Raw genomic sequence first — 23689 nt, 5'->3', positions numbered from 1 at the left:
TAACTAAAATAGACGAAAAAAAATACCCAGAATAGAAATATTTTAGGCGGGACTTAACGTAAAGGCCATTTTTCCGCCGCTTAACATGGGTTAACTGCAAATATCTCGTTTGCGTTTCAAGCAATGCAAAAACCCTATGCTTATCCCATAAAGCTATGTTTGGGGCTGTTTTGTATTTTTTTTTTAATTTTTGGGGAAGTTTGGGATAGAGAAGAATCGGGAAATCTTGCAACTCTCTCCATCATGTCCAAGTTATAAAATTCGAATTTATAATAAATTAACGAAACATATGACAAATAAATGGTCACGGGAAACGAGGAATCTGGGAACGAGATCAACTACAGTAAAGTAAGGTAACGTCTGCACTTGAGTGAAAGCTCATTTATGCAGCGTATTACTATATAAGACATTTGTAGCCAAGTTTTCTATCAACCTTTTTTTTTATTTTGTTGTTGTTCCTGTTCCAGTTGTTGTTTTGTTGTTATCGTTGCTTTTATTGTATTGTTTTCCAATGACAACCTGGTAATTACCAGAAGGTAAGGAAACAAGGTCGTTTCGCCATTCAGTTGAGTCTGAGATTCCTCTGACGCAGAGAACCTCCACGTTCAACTTGATGACAGCACGTGTCTGTAGCACTGCCTACTTCTTTTCTCTGCATTACTTCCGGTCTTGACGATTGACTTTTTTTCCTCTCGGCGCCACTTCCGGTCTCTGCGATCGACGTCTTTACTTCCTCTCACACAGTGTCATTTCCGGTCTTTACGATTGACCTCTTTCTTTATGATTCCCCGCGTGGTTACTCTCTTGTACTTGCAAAGGTTGTAACCTGATCACCCTGCTAAACCGGTTTTGGTCTGCGGATCTAAATCATTAATAGAAATAAATAGTAATGAAAAAGTCATTATTTAGAGGGTGGGGAGGGCTGGTGCAAAAAGGGGGATGTCAATGATTTTTATTCAGGGAAAAAGGGGGGCACATAAGTTTTTGCACGCACGTAAGGGTGGGGTGGGTAAGATGGGGGAGGGTCAGCAAACAATGTGTTTCATAAAAGGGAAGGGTCAGGAGAATTTGAACATAGCCTCCCTTCATTTGCACCAGACCCCCCCCCCCTCCCCCTATAAATAATGACCGATCCCTAAAATCGAATGAAACCTTTCGGACGTGTTCTGGTTAGAAGGAATGCGCTATTGATCGAAACAGTATCTCCAGGAAAAAGTTCTTTTCTAACGACCAGCACGCGTTTCTACTAAATATTCTTGGTTTTCACGTGACGTCATCAAAATTCTAAAATCCAGGATCGCAAGACCCCTGAGTTTTTATCCTTCACTGGCTATTAGACGTCCTTTATATACATCTTGTTGCAGGATTTTAGCTCGATAACATTCGCCGTCTTTCTTTTTTGTGCCTCAATAGTTTTGGATTTATTTTTTCGCGGCGTGACAGTGGCATGACAGTGAAAACCACCTATTCCAAATAAAAAGAAAAATTGGAACTGATCCAATGGTTAACTCATAAAAACAGAGCTGACCTTGTCCTCAGTTGTATCTCTTCATTTACTTCCGTTTCCGCTGTGACGTCATTCCAAGTCAGACCGCCATCTGTTGAGTACTCAACTTTAAGGCCTGGCAGCGTGGGTGTGACGTGTAACCTGTTACAAACAGCTTTGCAGACAATTCTGCAAAACAAGAAACATTCATACGTTAACAGTGGGGAGGGTAATCTCAAGAACCAATTTCTTGTAGGAAGGAAAGTTTCTAACCATCAGTGTGTCATCACGCAGTTAACAGAAGCATTGCGTGACGACACTCGGATCGACTGTGAGGCAGTTTAAGGCACTAAGATAATCCTCTTTTCATGTAAATAGCACGGATCTTGGGGGCCAGGATTATCCAAGCGCAACATGTTTCAGGATTACAAGCAAAAAGTTGCATTTAGCCCAAGCGCCGGGATCATTCTAGCGCTTAGATCATCCTACCTCTCAGTCAGATGGCCTTAAGAATCCGAGAACACAGTAGACTGTTGCAGGCGTCCGGTTAGTTAGGGAGCAACGCGAAAAACGGGATTAGCGAGAAGAAGGGCAAGCGGAAAATATGACGAGGGGTGCCCACAACTGACTGACCCCTGGAACAGGCTAAGAACAAAGCACACTGCACTAAAGTTTGGAGGCTTCCTCTGCAAAGAAAAAATGGAACTTGCCACAGTTTGGGAGATCAGTTCGTTGCTATCATTAGCTACAACAATTACGTTTCTATAAACTAGACGCTGATCACATGATCAAGACGAACCTTGCTACTGGAGGTGGCACGCGATATGCCACGCCCATCTTGTCAAGCCGACCCAGTTCTCTGTATCCGAGCGTGTTCGCAAACTTTACCCAGTCTTCATCAAACTCTCGATTCCTTTCCTCGCCGTCTGGGTTTTCCCATGATGCTTTATGCCATGCGCGTTCAGCGAGGGCCAAAAGGCGCGGAAAGATCATGCTGTGCATCTGTTCAGCGGTGCGAACCAATTCACCCCACATGGCCCCTTCTAAACCTGGAGGTGGAGTTAAGAATTGTTAGAGCAAGCAAACATTACGGTCACTTATTATGAATTGCTGTTCAAACTCGTCCCCAGAGCCCGCTCAACTTCTGGTCAACACCAAGAACGTGGACTCTGGTCAAGTCCAATTTGACTCGCCGCATTCTCCAAATATCGGACTTTGCGTCTTGGTCAGAGTTCGCGTTCTTGATGCTAACCAAAAGAAAAACAGGCTCTGGGGACGAGATTGGTTGCTCTTTTGCGAGAGCTTGTGGTAACTTAGATTTTCTTTAAGGCGCATGCGTTTATGCGTATATCGATTTCTGAGTTTCAAGTTTTCACAGGAGCCCTCCTGGTTTTGAAGTACCTTAAACTTCTAATTATAGGCCCTTGTCCAAAATGTTTATTTTAGGGGTGGGTTGTATTATGAGAAAGAGTTTTTCGGTTTCAAAAAATGCTTGGGTTTATCTTTTAAAAAGGGTTTTGCAGCCCCAAAAATGTATGATGTATAAGAGAATACCGCATAGTAAAACTCTCTAAACGTTGCGAACGAAATACAAAACATGCTTGTGATGCATTTCTCAAGATAGAACAAATCAAAATATATAGGGCCTATTATCGAAAGAAGTTTTATGTTTGTGTTTTTGGGAGCTTTTTTTCGGCGGTGCTCTTTATCGGCATTTTAAGTTTAAGTAACGCACTACTATTTCTAAATAATAAAAAAAAAAAAAAAAAAAAAAAAAAAAATAAAAATAATTTTAGTGATTTTATTATATATATAAAATAAATATAGAAAAAAAAAAAAAAAAAAAAAAAAAAAAAAAAAAAAAAAAAAAAAAAAAAAAAAAAAAAAAAAAAAAAAAAAAAAAAAAAAAAAAAAAAAAAAAAAAAAAAAAAAAAAAAAATTAAAAAAAAAAAAAAAAAAAAAATAAAAAAAAAAAAAAAAAATAAAAAAAAAAAAAAAAAAAAAAAAAAAAAAAAAAAAAAATTTTTTAAATTTAATTTAAAAAAAAAAAAAAGCGGGAATTTATTTAAAAAAAGGAAAGGGGTCCAAAATTTCGGCGCAACACAGGTAAAAAAATGGTCACCTAATGTGGCTTTTGATTTAAAACGTGGATAGCTAAGTAAAGTTAAAGTTATTTACCCATAATGTTTTTGTCGTCCAACGGCGAGTATCCAAAGGTCTTTCTGATGTCAGTGTATCTCTCGGCCCAGTTCAGTCCCCGCTCGTCGAAGTCTGGCTCGGGTGAATGATCGAGGTAGAAGTATTTTGGATGTGAAATCACAACCTGAGTAAAGATGAAACAGATTTACTTGCATCATGGGTTCAGCCCTGAATTGTTACGGTGGGAACAAAATCCATAGTTCAATTGTTCACAATTGAAAGCGGATAATTTCGACCTGGCTGTCCGCGTTTTAATGATATTCCAATCAGAACATGTTTCTGAGGCAATTATATCGCGCACAGAAGCGCGGTATTAAAACTGGCTTCACTATAAAAAGTCGTACTCACAGGAAACCCAAACTTACGATAAAAGAAACTCAGGTAATTTATGATAAATAGCGCTTATTTCAGACCGTCACATTCCACTCGTAACGCTTAAATAAGTAATAAATTATCTCGATTTCTCGTATTTGTAGTTTGTGCAACCTGTTATACCTTAAAATCTCGTAATGAAACATGGTGGACTTAGTATGAATTACCACTTTGCATGGCGACCTTGGGATCCCTGTGACTCACCTTGTATCCTTCTTCCAGGAGACTAGATATTGTCTGATACTCTCTGTGTACTCCCCAAAAATATGCCACTGCATTTTTATTTCCCAACATGGCTCTGTTCAACACGACTTCACCTCCGCTACCTCTGCGAGAAAATGCGTCACTCCAACCTCCGATATCCAAGCCGTACTTTTGAGTAACGCGCGAGAGATTTCTAATAAGATGTTCCATTAAAACGCGTTTTGTGATGGTAAAGTTCCTTTTCAGTGCATAATTGAGACATTCTGGAGAGTCTTCCCAGACGCCCTCGGGAACCTCATCACCTCCGAAGTGATAGAGGGTCAAAGGTTGTATATCACCATGGAGACGGGACAGTGTTGACAACAGGTACTCAAAGAATTGATAAGTTGAGTGAATACAAGGATTTACAGCATCGACCGTAAAACCCTGAATAGTAATGTATCGTGAATTATCTTCAGGATCAGTGAGAAGAAACATTTTCGCGTCTTTCTCGTTTCCTTGTTGCATCAGTCTATCATGACGAGCTATCATACTTTTAATAGCTGCGTGACTGTGCCCCGGTGAATCGAACTCTGGAATCACTTGAATGTGACGTGCTGTCGCGTGACGAAGTATTTCCCTGTAGTCTTCGGTAGTGTAGTACCCAGTGCCCGAGGTGCTGGTATCGGGGCCTGAACCGAGTTGAGACATTATACACCTCTTTTCTTGTAAGTCATGGCACCTCTTGGAGCCAATCTAGGAAAGAAAGTAATAACATGGTTAAGATTATTCTTGGTTTTGAGGTTTTGCGAGAAGTGTTTATGTGAATGTTTACTTGTTCATGATGGTGATCTGACTGCTTTTTGTAGCAGAATTTAATGCCAGCTTTTCCATTTATTTCCGGCGGTCATGTTGAAGCCCAAGCAGTTGGGCTCCAACATGTCGTTCCCATACTGTGCTCTCTAAATTTGCGTGAAACATTTTGACGGATAACTCGAGTACGGAATACCGTACAGACCTGAGACTTGGACAAGTAGTTTATATCGAAGTTTTCTACAACCTGTTATATTCTTGATTTTTTTTACTCAATAGTTTTGGATTTATTTTTTCGCAGCGTGGCGTGACAGTGAAAACCACCTTTTTGTGTCACAATACTGTCTTTATGTTAGCTTAGATGCCTTCGTACTGTCTTGCTGTGATATTGATAAAGGCACCATTCGATCGGTCCGCACTGCGTTGTGTTGTTGGTCAAGACACTTTACTCTCATAGTGCCTCTCTCGACCCAGGTGTTTAAATGGGTACCGGCGAATAAATGCTGGGAAACCCTGCGATGGACTAGCATCCCAACCAGGGGGAGTAGAAATATTTCTAGTCGCTTCATGCTACAGAAACCGGGATGAGCTCCGGCCTGATAGACCACTAGGCTCGACGCAGACTTTATGCATCAAAATTCTACAGAAAAAATTATAATAAAAACCTTACTGTTGTCAATTCGTCAATTCCTGGTATTTCCAGTCTCCACGCTTCGCTGTCTGACAGATGAAAGTGTAACGTGTTCATTTTGTACATAGCCATGGCGTCCAAAAGTTTAAATATTTCTTGCCTTGTTTTAAAATTGCGAGCAACGTCCACCATCAACCCGCGATACGGGAAACGAGGGGAGTCTTTGATTGACACCTGAGGCACCTCGCCACTATCCTTTATGAGTGCGAGGAGGGTCTGGACACCATAGAACACCCCGGCAGGTGCCTCACCGGTTATAGTGATTAATTCGGTTGAGGCATCTACTTCTAGACTGTATAATTCGTTGGCAGCAACAGAAAACTGTTCCGGTGCATCGGATGATGATGGCTTCAGGCTCAACAAGATGGCTTTTGATGCCGTATTGAAGGATGATGTTCTTAATCCAAGTTCACCTTTGAAACGAATAAAAAACGGAATAAATTAAAAATTGTGTTTCGGTGCACCCGTTTTCTTGCCTGCCTTAGGCTCATCCTCGGTGTAACTTACCGGTGACGTAAAACAAAGAACGAACAAAGCAACAAAGAGTGTCAAAACAATAAAGAGCAGAAAAACAACACCTTCAAAACAAAGAAAATTTTCACAGGTTCTTACAACGAGATATCCCCGGCAAAGTTTCTGTAAGGGTTCCGGGCTTCCAACTGTCTAACTGACCCACAAAAAAATGGCTAACCAAAACTGTTTGCTGTGTTCTCGACCTTCATAAGCCCATGGATGAGGATACCACTGACTTTAGGATACCTGAGGGCCAACCGATTAGACAAAGGTCTGCGCAAGTCGCCTAACTCCCTGAAAATAGGCGTCTTACAAATATTTCAACCAAACTACTGAACAACTGGCCATCTTACGAGGGTCTGAATGGGGTTAACCGACTACCGACAAAGGGCGAAAAATATAACCGACAAACGACAAAATAATTAAATTTTAACTGACTACCGACATGAGGACCCTCCAATTCATACCCGACTAGCGACAAAGGACACAAAGGGCGAAAAATATAACTGACAACCGACAAAGTAATAAAAGTTTAACTGACTACCGACATGTGGACCCCCCATTCAGACCCTCTCTTACCAGTCTGTCTTGCCTGTCTGTCTAAAAGGTGCTAGCCAACTGATCGACTAGACTAAGTTTAAATGTTAGGTTACTTCAAAATTACCTGACAAAAAGTTTACTTCGTTTTGCAAACGACCATCCCCAGACACCGTCCATTCCTTGCCAACAGTCACTGCCCTTGAAGACTCGTTAGTCGTTATTATGTCGGGTGTAGGAATCACAAGAAGAGGCGCATGTCCCAAATCTGGCACATTGACGACGCTATCACTTGCGCTGTTCCGAATTGATGTTTCAGTGGAAGACACAAAATGGAGATCTTCGTTTGCTGTATCAGTAATCACTCTAGGGTTTAAACCATTTGCTGCAATATACCAGTTCGGCGAAACTATATATCGGGTCCATAGCTTTATCGGCAAGGCATTAATTGCGCATGTCAGAGATGATCCTGGTGTTAACCACTCGGACACCGGCTCAAGTTTATAAAGATGTCCTTCAACATGGCTTACACTGATGCAATTTTCACGATTCCAGCAAGTATTTTCTTGAAGGCGATATCGATTTGGCCGAAATACATGAGAAATAAACGGCGATGACAGAGAGAAGTAAATTGTCCATCCTTTGTTCTTGATGACCTTTGAGCCATTGTAAGAGATTGAAATTTGCGCTTTCTTCAACGACAAAAATACAAAATGGACTTTTATCTCCGTGGCCATGTAGTCGAGGTCTTCTTGGCTTAAACTGTCTGAAGAGTTGAAAGATTTTTGAACTGACGGACTGTTTGTAGTGAAGTAACTATTGTTTCTCTGAATAAGGCGAGCAGTTATGAGAGGACTGGTCTCGTTAAAGGTCTTGGTAAAATGTCTTTCTTCATAATTCGCCTGAATGCCTGTGAATAAAACTGAACAACAATTTTGTTCATATTTAAAAGGTAAAAAAGCGTTCTCTAGTTAAGATTTTTTAAAACTATATAAGCTTTTCGGTTGCCAGTCTGCAACCTTTGAAAAATAATGGAATATAAGCCACAATTACGATTTCATTTACACCCGGCGTATCAAATCGAACTAAAATTCAATCGAACCCAATCGAACACCAATCGTTCGATTGGGTTCGGTAATCGAACAAAATCGAACATATATTTTGCTGTAATGTTCGATTTTCAAACAATCGAACCAATCGAACACAATGGAACTCAATCCAATTCGATTTTGTTCGGAATCCGTCTCTGTATAAGTAAATCATGCAGGACTTATCAGGGGGATGGTACACCGTACAAAATGTCCGCAATATAAACAAACAGGAGTTCGGTAATCGAACGTTCGACTGAGTACAATTGTCGACTGTTCAGTAATCGAACGTTCGATTTTGTTCGATTGTCGACTGTTCGGTATTCGAACGTTCGATTTTGTTCGATTGACCAAATTTAATTGTGAGTTCGATTATGTTCGATTACCGAACCCAGTCGAACGATTAATTGGTGTTCGATTGGGTTCGATTACCGAACGTTCGATTGGATACGCCGGTGTCCTAGCCGATTTTGTCCCCCCTGGATTTTGTCCCCCCGGACCAAATCCGCTAGCGGATGTTGACCCCCCGGACAATATCCGCTAGCCGATATTGACCCCCGGGAGTCAATATTTGCTAGCGGATTTTGTCCCCCCTTCGCGAATTTTGACCCCCCGTCAAAAGTGATCATACTTCGCTATCGTACTCCTGGAGTCGTAAACGAATAAAAGAAAAGACGATTAAATGTGAATACGAATATTTCATGAACATTGAAAAGACGAAATAGACAGGTAAGTCTCGGTGTTTACCAAACACAGCATGCATGCGCATTGGAAAATCTATGTTATTCTCAACACGGCCCGAAGCAACGTTTTCCAATCGAAAATCAAGTGTCATTTTTGTTGATCCTAGGCTAAAGTGCAGAACCAAATTTACAATTGCTTTTTTTGTTAGTTTGTTGTATACGTCTGAAATTATAATAAACAATGTTCGGCTAACAAGTCCCAGTGTCAAGTTAGTTTATTAGAATAAATGTTCGGTTGAGTGAATTTACAAAAACCTGAAAAGATACAGGACAATAAGAATAAGATTACTGGACTCTAATTACATTGTTTTCTTTTTGTTTTTACTCTAGACAATAGATTTCTTCTAAATAGCTTCCGACATTAAACAGTTTTTCGCTTGCCGATAAAACAAAGAGCAGTTTTCTCGACTTTTGCAGCGTAAGAAGTGTTTTTTGTAGCATAAGCTCTGTTAAAAGTTGTAAACTTGAAATAAAAAGATTTTCACAAAAAGCGCAAACGCGAGTTTTATCCCTTCTTTGAATTAGTTGTGAAACTAGAGTAAATACGTGTTCACGGTATGATAAGATTAAGTACCGTTAGTTTATCTTTATTAAGCCGTAAAATAAGAATAGAACGGAGATCACGATTTTCTAAGATTAAGTACCGTTAGTTTATCTATATTAAGCCGTAAAATAAGAATAGAACGGAGATCACGATTTTCTAAGATCAAGTACCGTTAGTTTATCTATATTAAGCCGTAAAATAAGAATACAACGGAGTTCGCGTTTTTCTAAGAGTTTGGGTTACCGTTAGTTGCAACTGTTTTTGTTCATATTAAGGCGTAATTAAAAGTAAGAATTTAGAATTTTAAAAATTATTTGATAAAAGTTGACACTGGCTTAAAATATGTGCAGGACGTTTCGGCTACTGCTGTAGCCTTCTTCAGCAATATGTAAATTTAAAACGGCGTCCCTGGTGTTATAGGAATAAAAACTAATATATAAATTTAGGCAACCAAACGGAGCTCCCCAATTTTCACTTTTTGAACTCTATTCTGCCATGCTTTAGGAGAAAATCTTATTTTTACTTATTCTTTTTTACCGTGTCCGGGGTGGGGGGGGGGGGGTCTCCTACTTGGGGGTGTGCCGTTGGTTGCCTCTCCTGTCCAGGACAAGTTCAATTTCCCCTGTTCCACCCTCACCTTTCCACTCCCTGATTTGGTGTCCTTTCACTCTTTTCTGTGGCTTGGGTGCTGGGCGTTTCATAGCTTCTTGTAGTGTTCTGGCCTCTTGGTGATCTTTCTCTCCTTCGCACATCCTAGCTCTTATGGGCTCCCCCCCCCCCTGCACCACAATATTACTATATAGTCTGTGGGATTTAACGGGCAATATTCCTTTAGAAAAAAGGAGGGAGGAGTAGGGCTGCATGTCGGGGTAGTGGCAATCACTGGCAAATGGCATTTTTGTTGTTCCCTTTGTCACTTTATTTGTTGATTTCTCATTTCATTCACTTCCGTTTTTTTGCAGGCTTGTCCCCCTCTCCAAGTCCACTAATGACAACAACAATACCTCGACTGAACTAACTCCGATCTCTACCGTCACCCCTCCCCAACCCCCCCCCCCCCAAAAAAAAAAAAAAATCACTTTCTTTTTCCCTCCTCTATTTCCTCTCCTCTCTTTTATCTCTCCCCCTCTTCTTTCTTCTCTATCTTTCTTTTCCTTAGGCTCTTTCCTTACTTCCTCCTCACTTCTTCTCTTCTTCTCTCTCCTCTTTTCCTTTTTTTTTTTCTCCTCTTCCTCCCCCCTCAATTCTCCTCCCTCCCCCCTTCCTCCTCCCCCCCCGCCTTCCCTACTGGTCTCCTCCTCTCCTTCCCCTTGCCTCCGTTGGGGGGGCCCGTTTTTTTTTTTTCTCACACCCCACTTTCACTACTGAGTGCACGTAGGCTAACAGAGTTGGGCCCGAACTACCTGTATAGGCCAGGCTAGCAACTTAATCCCATCTCTTCTCTTCTTCTCATTCTTCCATTCTTCTTGCAACCTCCTTGAGTGTGTAGCAACCAATCAGTAGCTGGGATCTCTTTCTCCACTTCCTTCTACATCATACTTGCCATAGTTTCTTCTTCTTCGGCTTATACCTACCTTTTCTCTTGGCCCTTTTTATTTATCTTCTTATTTATATCTCATCTTTATTTCCTCTTCTTCCTCATTATACCCTTCCTTCCTCTGTCTTTTCTTCTTGCTTCTCTTTTTCTCTTTGCTCCGGGGTTTTTTTCTCTTTGTCTTGTTCTCGTTATTTTCTTTTTTTTCTTTGGGTGGTGTGAGGGTATTGTTCACTGCTTCCTATAGGAGGGTCTGGGGGCATGCTCCCCCATTTGAAATATGCTAAATACGATTTTAGGCCATTTCTGGATAAAGTTGTTAGATTTATGACCTAGTTTTATTATAGATGGAGCATTCTTTTTTTATTCATACTTTTAGCCATCTCCGTTATTCATATTCCCAGATTTTAAAACAGATTCTATTCCTACAATTTTACAGCTGTGATCATATTCCGCTTCCACCCCCGAAACAGCGAGTAAATAAGAATAAAAGATGAATTAAAAAAACTAAAAACTAAGTTTAGCTGGGAGTTTAAATAAAAACATTAAGTCATTAACAGCTCATGAATTAATCGGAGGCGAAGCGGCCGCAGTTTTTCGTATTATTATCCAACCGCGTAGTACATGTGTAAGCATATAATTACAGATTTTCACAAAAAACATGGACTTAGTGTATTCAGTAAAGTCAAAGTTTGTTACCTCATATTTGAAGTCGGAGAATGCTTGTCAATTCACAGCAATTCAGCAGGACAAAGCTTTCAACCAGCTCATGAATTAATCGGAGGCGAAGCGGCCGCAGTTTTTCGTATTATTATCCAACCGCGTAGTACATGTGTAAGCTATAAATTATAACTTACTCCAGCACCACCGACCTTTGAATTATCTGCGAAGGTCTATTTCAGCCTTTTCCATCCGTGTAGCTATTGACACTTCTTTTTTCCTTCACTTCAGTTAATTGCGTTTAGCTCAATTACTAGAGCTGGTCAGCCGCCGAAACGGTAGAAACTCGCTCGCTCTCCACCTGTGCCATTTTTTCGGATCTCCCCGTAAGCCCTTATCGTTTGCCATAACTTCCATGATGTGTAAAGCCTTTAGACGGGGTAGACCGAGAAATATTTACGGAGACATTTCTTTTTCCTGCTCGGTTTCTCCTTGTGCTTCGTTCAGCTTTCAAACTGACCGGGTTGTTCACTTTGTCCTTCATGTAAATCTAAATGGACTGACCATGGAAAAGTACTTGCGCCCGCGGACCAATAGCAATGCTATCACTTGGTCAGCGGTCAACTTAAAAAACACGCGACCTTGACTAGTTCTAAACCTGAGCCCGCGATATGGTCATATGATACTGGACAGCGGATACGTTGTTTTGACAGCTGTCAATTGACCATAAAATGGATGTCCAATATCAAAATCTTAGTCGATTACCTCACTCATTTCTGGTTAAGGTCATTGCCCCGAAATAAAACTGAACATAGATTTTTAACCAAACTTCGCCTACTGGTTTATTACTTCAAGGGAACTTAAATTTTGAAATAAAAAAGGGGGGTCACCAGATTCGTTTAGGAGCAAGACGATCATGTATATTCCATATTATTCCTTTATAATTTCTCTGCGAGTACTGGCAAAGTACAGTTTTTTAGCGATAATTTATTTTTCAAACACATGAATTGATCTGTTTTCATTTTACAGAAAGAATTTGATCGCTACACCCAAAATATGAGAAAAAATTGATAGGTCACCAGGCTCGTTTAGGAGAAAGTGACAATTTACTTCTCTCGCGGACTAAGCCGCATAGAAAAAAGCCGCCATTTTGTTGATGTGCTCGCGCGCGCGCGCCTAATTACGCGTAAAATTCTGCGCAGTAAGGATGCGCAATGCAAAACAGGGCAATGACCTTAACGAAGGAGGCAGAAGATTGTCTCCCCTCCCCCCTCTGCTTGGGTTGCCTTGGGACTCCCCTCCCCCTCCCCGAGAGTCTGTACGCGCGCGCGGTCGGGCGTACGCACCAAATTTTTTCGGCCTCCTGGGTTTACAAAAATTCTCTCGTACCCGCATTACCCATGGTGCTCCGCTCCGCGCGCTGGCGCGCGCTGAAGAGCTCCGCTAAAAAATGCAGAAAAAGGTGACAAGGAATGTAATGAATAAAATTGGGGGTGGAATTCTGAAAATGCGACTAAAAAGGATAGAATAGGGGGTGGTATGCAAATTAAAAATTGTTAAGTTTCTTATAAATGTTTGGGAATGCTACGTGTTCATTAATAGCGTTTCCATCTCGGACTGAGTGCCACGCTTCGAGGAAAAGTCTTTGTCTCCAAACTGAAGACCGGTCGATAATGTCAACATTTTCCAGATCAATTTCATGATCGTTGAGCAAATGGTGTTCGGCCAATAGGGAATTTCTGTCCATTGTTGTTATCGCTTTAGCATGTTCTTTGATGCGTGTTTTGAGTGCGCGCGAGGTCTGGCCAATGTAAACACACGCACAGTCTTTGCATTTGATTTTATATACAACACCTTTCGACGACTCTTCGCTGATTTTATCTTTGGGTTTTTTCAAAATATTGGCGATGGAACGGATGGGCTTGTGAGCCACTTTGACGTTAAAACCTTTGAGAACTCTTGAGATTCTTTCAGAAAAACCCTTGGCATACGGTAGAACAACCAAACCTCGCTGTTCAACAACGTTGGCACCACTTTTTTGTTCGGCATTGGATTGACGACCATTACGAATAAAATTGATAGGATAATTATTCGCTGCCAGCGCTTTTAATACACGTTTAGATTCAGATGACACTTCCTCCTCAGTGGATGGGATGTTCTTAGCCCGATCCATAAGAGTGCGTACAACAGAGTGTTTATGTTGCGTATGGTGGTATGAATTGAAGTCTAGATAGCGGTCGGTATGAATGGCTTTTCTGTAAACAGAAACGGCTATCGAACCATCCACTTGTCTCGTTGTCTTAGTGTCCAAGAAAGCGATTGAACCTTCTGTTTCCACTTCGATGGTGAATTTGATGTGCTGGTTAATCGAGTTTAGGTGCGAATGAAATTCATCTACAAATTCTTTTTCCACCCCCAATTTTATTCAGTACATTCCTTGTCACCTTTTTCTGCATTTTTTAGTTTTTATTCCTATAACACCAGGGACGCCGTTTTAAATTTACATATTGCTGAAGAAGGCTACAGCAGTAGCCGAAACGTCCTGTACATATTTTAAGCCAGTGTCAACTTTTATCAAATAATTTTTAATCTTATCATGCCTGGCTACAAACCAGATATTTTTAAATTTAGAATTTGTTTCATATCGACGTTGATTAAGACTGAGAGAGTAATTTTTGAAAAAAATCATTTTAGAGCGATTTTTAAAGCCGCAACTCAAACAAGATTAACGTTTTCGATTCATTGCTAACAGGAACCGTAGTTAGACGCTGTGTTTAGTCAGGTCTTTTGTTTACGACAAGCTTTGCAATGAATTATAGTAAATTTCTGAAATAACTTAGAGACCAGCATAGAACGCAAAATTGCAGCGCTATTATAAGAAGTTACTTTATTTACTATAATAAATATGGCAGAATCATAACAAGTTTTGTGTTGTCATTCGAGGGAACGTTGAAAAAAAGTTTGCAAATGGAAAGTTTACTAAGTAAGAGGGAAACAAAGCTTAAATAACAATTGTTGAGGGGGGGGGGACAAATTCGGCGAAGGGGGGTCAATATCGGCTAGCGGATATTGTCCGGGGGGACAATATCCGCTAGCGGATTTGGTCCGGGGGGACAAAATCGGCGGGGGGACAAAATCCGCTGTGACACCGGGTTTACAACAACGAAGGTGCAAAAAAGCTAAAAGAACAAAAAAAAAATACAATACTGTGTTGAAAACAAAAAGGAGTAAAAATGCGTAATAGGGTTAAATCATAAACGAATGGAATGTTACCTAGGCAACCCTTTTGCGTTGTTTTTCGCGTCAACGGTTTGTGCCGGACCAAGATTCTAAAGCTTTTCGAACCGAGTAACTTTGTTCAGTGTTGAAATAATGTTCTGAATGTCATTTTGCAAGTAAAAATACTAATTCAGGACATTTTAGTTGGGCTGGCCGCCCCACATTTGTTCAAGAGTACTGACAGCTACAATTTAAAGCTATTTAAGATACTTTAAGATTTTTGGTGGGCATGTTGCGTGACACCCTAAAGAATGACTGCAAATCGTTATTTGAGCCGTAACGCAATGATCATTGCGTTACGATCAAAATGATTTCTCAGCAAGTTGCACTTGTCACAAGACAGCGGGCTTGAGTTAAAACTTTTCTTATAGAAAATGCCAAGAGAAGAGACTGATAGAAATACTTATTCATACTCAACAAGTTTTTGGTCGATGTTCAATGTTTTCTTTTTGTCGCGGATCATACCGCTTAATTATGCAAACTGTTTTTCACCTGATGTTGAAGTTGTATGCATAATATATTATAAATCATGCCGTTGTGAAGAAATCTTGTTTAAATATTATCAACCACGCTGAACTATGAATTAAGTCGTTACTTACCTTGCTTAACACGAGTTAAACCGAAAAGAACTGCCACAACAAACACAATGTTCAACAATTTCTTGATCCAGCGACGAGAAGATCGTGTTGTGAATCCAGCGAGCCGGCACATAACAAAAGCAGTTTTTACCGCTTAATGACACTGTTTGGACACATGTTTCATGATTATGCTTCTGTTGACTTGGTAAAACCTTGATTACATGCATAGGCCGACCTTACTGGTCTTTAAAGTTTCCAGTGTAAACAAGCTGACACTAATCAATGTTCATTATGTGTGCTTTTAAAATACGCTTCACCAAAACTATTATAAATTCAGTTCTGGTACATTGATGTGGAATGAAAAAAAAACCCTGGGGACGAGTGAATACTTTACGAGAAAATTAAGTTGTTTGGGAGAATAGGCCATTTTCAAAAATACAATAATACTCTTTGTTGTCCCTCCAAAATTTTGCATAAGCATTCTTTTCAATTTCTCTTGGGACAGCAAAACAATGCTTATGCAGAAGTGCAACAGAACTACACCAGGTTAATTCAAGAGTACCTTTATATTTCGGTACACACGTACTGAAAATTCGTATTCTTCTTTTGATCAACCATATCATGTTTCTGTTCTTGTTGACGTTCTTGTAGTTGTTGTTTTCCCCTTTTTCGTGTTTTCTTGGTAAAAAAGTCGTTTTCAGTTGATTTGGTTCTCGATTACTGCAGCAGAACACTTTTTCAACTACGGTATTTTTGATTAAAACCGGTTGATCAAAAGGCTCGACAAACTTCAATAGAAAACTGTAGTCCCAATAATAGACGAAAATAGTCAACCAAACTCTCACCAGCCGAAAACGGTCGAACCGACTACGTTTACCATTTGTATAAAAAAACCGGTTGTTCCAGTAGGAAAACAGTGCGACGGTTCATCACGGTAAAAGAAATTTTCTTGAAAAAATAATACCTTCCGAGGCAATCTCGTCCCAGAGGCCGCGATGTGGAACGCAGGCTCTGGGAACGAGATTGTCTCGAACCTCGAGTTTTTGTTTCTTACTGCGCAGGCGAGCGAAACGAGCGTTTTCCGACCGCTGTTCAAGCGTAACGACCAGGATCATTTTGTGCCATTTGTTACGTGCAAGTTTTTACCAAGGCTCTCTTTGCATCCGATAAAAGGTACAGCTCATTCACGTTCCGTTCCGTTGTGTTTCATTGAATAAAGTCCAGTACCATTTGTCGGAAAATCATAACCGGAAATTTTCTTTTTTCAAATTATAAGCTCTTGCAGTTAAACACAGTTAAACAGTTAAATAAAATATTAATAATACAATAAATATTACCCGTTTCAAGCGAAAACGATCGGAAAAGTGGGACACTTAAACTAAATCACGCAATCGCAATCGGTTGCCGTTGAAAGGGTTAGGTCCGAATACAACGAGGGCCAAGACTGGGTTTTGTTTACGCAATGACGCTAACAACTTGAAACTTTACTTTGATGTGTTATCCCCTGGCAGGGCACAAATAACACTTTCTAACAGAGGTCCATATCCCATTAGGAATGGAAAATGGGCAATATACATTTGCCTGCTGGGAATCATTCAGGAGCAACAGCTGACCAATAACCCTGCAGGCTACGTTCTACCAGGCGGAAGTAACTTAAAAATAACCCATTTAAGCGGCTGTCTGTATCAGTTAGAGCCTCTTAGTCAATTCCAAGCGATAGCACCTGGAGACCTCATCAAGGTTCAATTCAACACCACTTTAGTAAGGGTTCGTTCCAACTTAACACCCAATTGGTACATTGCAAGCGAAGGATTAGAACCACGAACCATTGCTAACACTGCTGGCGAAGACCTCAGTTTTGTGTTTTCTTTTGACAAGCTTACATGGGACAGTTTCGGTGCTCCAAGTGCCACAGATCTCGGACGTTCACCATATATGGTAATCCCTACCCCTGACGTAGTCTTTATCACTGACAAAACCAAGAAAGTGTCCGTAGAAAAGGATTGGCGAGTTTATGGAGAAAAGGGCTTGGAAAATGAGGTGAACTTCTTGGCAAGTATGAAAGACGTTTGTTTATAAACAGTTTATTTTTAAACGAGTAAGCAAAAGCGTTTAAAAGGTTTGGAAGGACTGACTTCCTTGTACCACTCATCAACCATGTGGGTCTCGAACGACACGTTTTAGGGTGTTGCTTCTCAACGTTTTGCAACTGACCAGGCCTCATCATGAAAGTGAGGCAAATGAAATGGCAACTTGAAAATGGCCTATCATTTCACTAATTGTATACCCCCCCTCCCCCCACTTTAAACAGTTATAATTAACAATTATTTCACGAGTGCGTGTTGGATATGAGATGGTAGATAGCCAACTCGGCGCTGCGCGCCTCGTTGGCTATAACGATCGCATATCCAACAAGCGCGAGTGGAATAATTGTTTTATTAAAAACGCCCAAAGAATTGCAATATTTGAGCTCCCCAGTAGTTTTCGTTGACGCGTTTCGGCTACCATATTTGTGCTCAAATGGTACATGAGCTCATATACCATTGCCTGTTAACCAATCAAAACGCAGGAATTTCAATATACCATTGCTAGTTTTAATAAAAAAATGTAATACATGTTACCACATTTTGTGCTGTTTCCTGTCAAATAGAATTATTCTAATTATTTTGTGGTCATTTTCGTTTGTTCAAAGAAAAATTTGGATTGAAAGTATCATCTGGGGACGACCCCAACACCTCTAAAACTATCAAGCTTTCACTGATGCCACCAAAAAGTAATCAGCGGTTCTCATCCACTGCGCACGAGTCATATCAACTACAGGTAGACGAGTCCATGCAAAATACTATCATCATTTCTGGTGGAGGGCCTACTGGGGTGTTCTATGGTGTCCAGACTCTACTCGCTCTCATGGACGACCAAGGCCTGGTTCCACAGGTGTCAATCAAAGACTCTCCACGTTTCTCGTATCGCGGGTTGATGGTGGACGTTGGACGTAACTTTATGCCCAAACGTGAAATTCTGAAACTTTTGGATGCTATGGCGATGTACAAAATGAACAAGTTTCACTTTCATCTGTCGGAGAACGAAGGATGGAGGCTGGAAATTCCAGGGCTCGAGGAACTGGCTCAGGTACGTTGGCATATACTCGAGCTCGAAATATCTTCGGATGTTTCTCGGAAATCTTCGCAAGCCTACGGAAGTGTTCGGAAATGTAACTAGAGAGGATAAGCTATGCCTAGGTGCCCTCCCTGTACGCCTTTGACGGGAGTCTGATCCTTGTCTTGTACCTCTTTTTAGGGGAACCTTTTAACATTTTAACTCTTCCGACAAGCATTTCTGTTACTTTTATATAGGAGTTCCCCGCCCATCCCAGGAAATCTCGATTCCTTTTCAGTCTTGCTCGTCACGCAATCTTTCCCCAACGAACGGCGGGGAAAGATTGCGTGACTAACCAGAAAAATGTCTGTGTGGAAGGCTAGGAGTTAAATGGTAAATCTTGCCAGGTGTGACCTTTAAAGAGTTGTTATTTGAATCGACAGATATATATAATTTTTCAGTCTTATAAAATACATATATACGTCAAAGTTTTTTCCGCGCAATGGCTTATTCAAGTATTAATTCTCTCTAATTCAAAAGTACAAGTAAATTCTGATTGTTCATTCCCGGGTTCGTTATAGATACTACACATTCTCTTCTTATTTTTTTGCTATTTTTACGGACCAGATTGGGTCTAAGAGGTGCCATGACTTACAAGAAAAAACTTGCATTTTGTCTCAACTTGGTTCAGGCCCCGATACCAGCACTTCGGGCACTGGGTACTACACTACTGAAGACTACATAGAAATACTTCGTCACGCAACAGCGCGTCACATTCAAGTGATTCCAGAGTTGGACTTTCCGGGACACAGTCACGCAGCCATTAAAAGCATGATAGTTCGCCATGATAGACTAATGCAACAAGGAAGGCCACGAAAAGCTAAGGAGTTCATTCTCAATGAATTCCACGATCAATCTCGTTATTTTTCTGTCCAACACTTCACTGATGGAGTTGTAAACCCCTGCCTTAATTCAACGTACGCTTTTCTAGATCACGTGATATCTGCACTAGTGAGCATGCACAGGGACATTCAACCGCTGACTCTTTATCATTTTGGGGGAGACGAAGTCGCGTGGGGAGTCTGGAAGGGATCACCGGCCTGTGATCGATTAGCAAATGCGTCGAGCAAAAGCGAGGAACAAATAAAGAAAGATCTGATTGAGTATTTCATTAAAAAAGTTTCTCAAATTACTGAAAAAAATGGCTTAGACTTTGGTGGTTGGGGTGACGCATTCTTCGGGGGCAAAGACGATCTGACAAACAGGAGTACATTTGAAAACAAGGATGTTTATGCCTACTATTGGAGCATGAGTAATGATACAAAAAACCTTGGAGTAACACTGCTTGGAGGATATAAGGTACTTTCGTGTTGCATTGTTTATTATGCTGTACAAGGTAGTTCTAACTTTTAAGTCCGTAAATGAAGCCCTAGGGTGTGACTAATCAAATGACAGCTACTGAGCAGTACTTTCATGTGGTGCTGTTTATTATGCTGAACAAGGCGTTTCTAACTTTGAAGACTGTAGATGAAACCCGTGTGTGACCAATCAAATGAAAGCTTTTGAGCAGTACTTTCATGTGGTACCGTTTATTATGCTGGACAAGGCGGTTCTAACTTTGAGGTCTCTGCATGAAACCCTAATGTGTGGCCATTCAAATGAAAGCTACTGAGCAGTACTTTCGTGTGGTACCGTTAATTATGCTGGACAAGGCGGTTCTAACTTTGAGGTCTCTGCATGAAACCCTAGTGTGTGGCCATTCAAATGAAAGCTACTGAGCAGTACTTTCGTGTGGTACCGTTTATCATGCAGTCACAGGTGGTTTTAACTTTGAAGTATGTGAATGAAACCCTAGTGTGTGTCACCATTAAAATGAAAGCTATTGAGCAAGCACTTTTAAAATTTTATTTTGCTTAGGTCGTGTTGACCCCTCCTGACTGCCTGTATCTTGATCATCCTTACGAACCAGATTTTGAAGAGCGAGGTTTGTACTGGGCCACTGACTACACGGACACGCAAAAAGTCTTTGAATATTCGCCAAATGAACATATTGAGTACGAGAACTCCAGGAACGGCTTGGCCAACCTCTTGGGTAAGTGAAACGAATCGTAAACTAGAGTATGGTGATAAAAGAATAGCCACGAGAATGATGAAATGTCAAGCGTAGGACAATTGGAAAAATCTCGAGTACTCATAAGGTTCGAACCTATGACCTGCCGCATATTGGTCGGACGTTTTATCCATGCACTGCTCTATTCCGCCTGAAAGGGGCACCTTTTTCATGCTGGAGCTATCAAAATGGTAAGGATTTCACGAGTTGAAGTATAGTTTAAGGGTAGGAGAAATGCCATTTTGTACAGAAACTTAACCAAGTTAGAGTTATGTTCGACTGTGTCGGAAAGCCAAAACCATTTGAAGCAATCACTCTGGCTTCTTACATGGGACACAGACAATCCAGTAAACCAATCAATGCGTTGGAGCAAATTAATGTAGCCGGTTCGAAGTGCGGGGAAAGTGTGCGAGCGAGTCACGATTGGTTTTGGTTTACTTCTGATTGGTTGATTGGCCATGGCCTTAGCGTAGTAATGCAAAACCAAAGCAAACCCCAATTACCTTTGCAATTCGACATTCAAGTGAATATCGCTCATCTGTCTTTTTATTTCTCTCCTAGGAATTGAAGGCTCATTCTGGGGAGAAACAGTCCGTACCGCTGACCAGATGTTCAGCATGCTCTTCCCGAGGCTCTTGGCTCTGGCAGAACGCGCGTGGCACAAAGCCTCATGGGAGAATATCCCGAACACTGATGAACGAGATCGTAAAAGGAAGGATGACTGGGTGTGGTTTGCGAACACGGTTGCTCACAGAGAACTGGGTCGGCTTGACGAGATGGGCGTGACGTATCACGTGACACCACCGGGAGCGAGGTTGGTTTCATTCTCGTCCTCATAGCCCTTTCGTTTCTCCTTAGCCGGGTGGGCCTTGGCACGAGAAAACGAAGGGCTCTGGGGACATAGGATTTCCAGTCCTAGATTCTAGGACTTCCGGTCTTCATGTATGCAGTCATGACGTTTCAAAAGAATGTACGAGAGAGTCCTTACGTTTTCGACTTCCGTTTAGGAATTCTTTGTTCCAAAAAGCCAATAAAAAAATTCGAATTAATTCAAACATCCTATGTCCCCAAAGCCCTTTGTTTTCTTGTGCCAGCCGGCTAAGAGAAACGAAAGGGCTATGTGGGGCGAGAATGGTTGGTTTTCAAAAAAGATCTTGGGCTCGGGTATCAAAGGTGTTCTTGTTTACTACTATTTTGTTATTTTTCGATTCGTTTTGCAGAATGATTGATGGAAAATTACAAGTGAAGACTGCGCTGCTAGGTGTCAAAATTGAGTACTCGACAGATGAAGGTGTTACGTGGAATGACGTCACAAAGGAAACAAAAGTGAATGGTGAAATAAGATTACGATCCAGGTAAGGTAATATCTTTTCTATCGACCTTAGGCAATCGCGGTTATCAGTTAAATTTTCAGCCCATTTCTCAGCTATCAGTAAATTTCGCAGTTCTCAGATCTTAGCTTTCAAATGAAAAACGCGTCATTCCTCAGCTGATAGCTAAAATTTCGACCAATTCCCAGCCAGTATCAGTTTTTCTGCGCTACCAGCAAGAATATGATTTGTCAACAGTGAATTCATTGATGTGAAGGATATATAATGTATCAACTACGGATGTAGATGTAAGTAACAATGATTCCGCAGTGAATTTTTCATCGGAAAATTCACTGAGATCTCTTGACAAAATGCACGAGCACCTGACCCTATTCAGTAGTGGCAATGCTACTAGTCGCTTCACAAAAATGACAGTGACGCATCAAGACAATACCCCCCAAGGTGGTTGACGATTTTCTTTATTCTACACAGTACACTGTAAGTGGATGAATAGGTGCACAGGTGTTTTTCTGTTTCTCAGATTTCTCAAAGAGAAGGTTTTTTAAGGTTTTATCCCCCTCCCCTTTTATTTTTTATTTAATGTCTTGCAGTGATGGGAGTATGCCTCCCTTTGAAAGACCCCCCCCCCCTAAATGTAGATGTAGAATAAATTAAAGTTTAAGCACAAAACGATGTACTACTCAAAATAAACTATCCATTGTTTTTCCCCTTCAGGTCTGCAGACCATAAGCGATATAGCAGGCTTGTGAAATTTGAAGCACCAAACCATCCGAAGTAACCATGGTAACAACAAGAGCGAACATGGCGAAGTCATCGTTAAAGCTATGGGACATCACGTGACTCAACCAAGCCTTGTCCAAATGTCATTTCAAGCCCGGGGGGTACTGAAAATTTTGTACGGGGAGGCTCCCCTCCCCCCTTCCCTTTTTCCTTTTGGGCCCCTTTCACCTTTTCACCCCTTTCATTCCTCACTCACATCCGGGGTTCTTCATTGTCGCTAAAACGATCACCAAATGCGTCTCTCGAAATTTTGTGGCCTTTTTCATTTCAGATTTCCCTCCCTTTCATATCCTAAATTTTGAATCTCTACCCTTTTTTCCTTGCCTAAAAGGTCCCTTCGGGCGGAGCCTCCCTATGCCATATGGGAGTACCCCCCCCCGGGATTTCAAGCCACCTTGGCCGAATAACATGAACCAAAAAACTTGAAGTATTAATTGAGGAGTATGGAAGTAATTTAACCCCAACTATAGTGACGCAAAACATTAAGCGCAGGATAATTTGTACCCTCAATGGCGCATCAAAGACCAAACGGACAGGGTAACTTTTTACCCTTAGTCATCAATGAGGGTCTAAAAATGGAACCGCGAACCGACAAAATCTTCCCAGAGCCTTCGTTTCTCTTGGTCGACTGGAAAACAAAGGCCACTTTCTAAAGGTTGGTTCTTATATAATCGTCCCGATTATTTCTATCGCCTCTGTCACTTCAAAAAGTTTTCTTGCGTTCGAGGCGATTATAATTATTTTATATGAGATATATGAGAACATTACACAGTACACAGACGATCGCTAACGTCTGCAGCGATTGGGCCGATCACGATCGCTTGGATCGCCTGTGTTCTATCCTTCTAGCTTCTATTTCCCTTCTTCGCCGTAGAACAGCAATAACTGAGAAGATAACAGGCTACGAGTTTTGCTCTTTCATTACGACTGCCATTGTGTTGGATCTAGGACTATCTAGGTCTAAAATGATTATTTTTCGTAGGTCTTCGCACTTATCAGGCGATCAGGACGATCATATGCATGAGAACCCGCGATCGCTTCCAATCGCTTCGATCGCCTACGATCGTCTCAGAATTTGCAAATGATCGATGCAATAGAAACGATCGGGGCGATCATACGAGAACAGCCTTATAAATTCGTTTTCTGCAAATT

General features: G+C 41.0%; 2 protein-coding genes across 2 annotated transcripts; one reads left to right on the top strand and one right to left on the bottom strand.

Annotated features, from left to right (window-relative positions):
• Positions 1–2: 2 nt before the first annotated feature.
• LOC144666108 (beta-hexosaminidase-like) lies at positions 3–16622 on the bottom strand. Its single transcript, XM_078527464.1, has 8 exons — positions 15242–16622; positions 6922–7716; positions 5724–6157; positions 4262–4996; positions 3665–3809; positions 2286–2535; positions 1529–1675; positions 3–862 (listed from the first exon to the last, which is right to left on the bottom strand). The coding sequence occupies exons 1-8, from the start codon at positions 15351–15353 to the stop codon at positions 760–762; spliced, it is 2721 nt and encodes a 906-aa protein (XP_078383590.1). The 5' UTR covers positions 15354–16622; the 3' UTR covers positions 3–759.
• Positions 16216–22633, top strand: LOC144665033 (beta-hexosaminidase-like). Its single transcript, XM_078526213.1, has 8 exons — positions 16216–16393; positions 16635–17276; positions 17913–18349; positions 18944–19675; positions 20234–20408; positions 20988–21240; positions 21647–21781; positions 22472–22633. The coding sequence occupies exons 1-8, from the start codon at positions 16216–16218 to the stop codon at positions 22533–22535; spliced, it is 2616 nt and encodes an 871-aa protein (XP_078382339.1). The 3' UTR covers positions 22536–22633.
• The last annotated feature ends 1056 nt before the right edge of the window (positions 22634–23689 follow it).

Source organism: Oculina patagonica, chromosome 9 (assembly GCF_052425735.1).
Source record: "Oculina patagonica isolate OP01 chromosome 9, crgOcupat, whole genome shotgun sequence".
Classification (NCBI taxonomy): domain Eukaryota; kingdom Metazoa; phylum Cnidaria; class Anthozoa; order Scleractinia; family Oculinidae; genus Oculina; species Oculina patagonica.
Note: the sequence above shows the minus strand (reverse complement) of the source record. Positions and strands in the feature narration are given on the sequence as shown.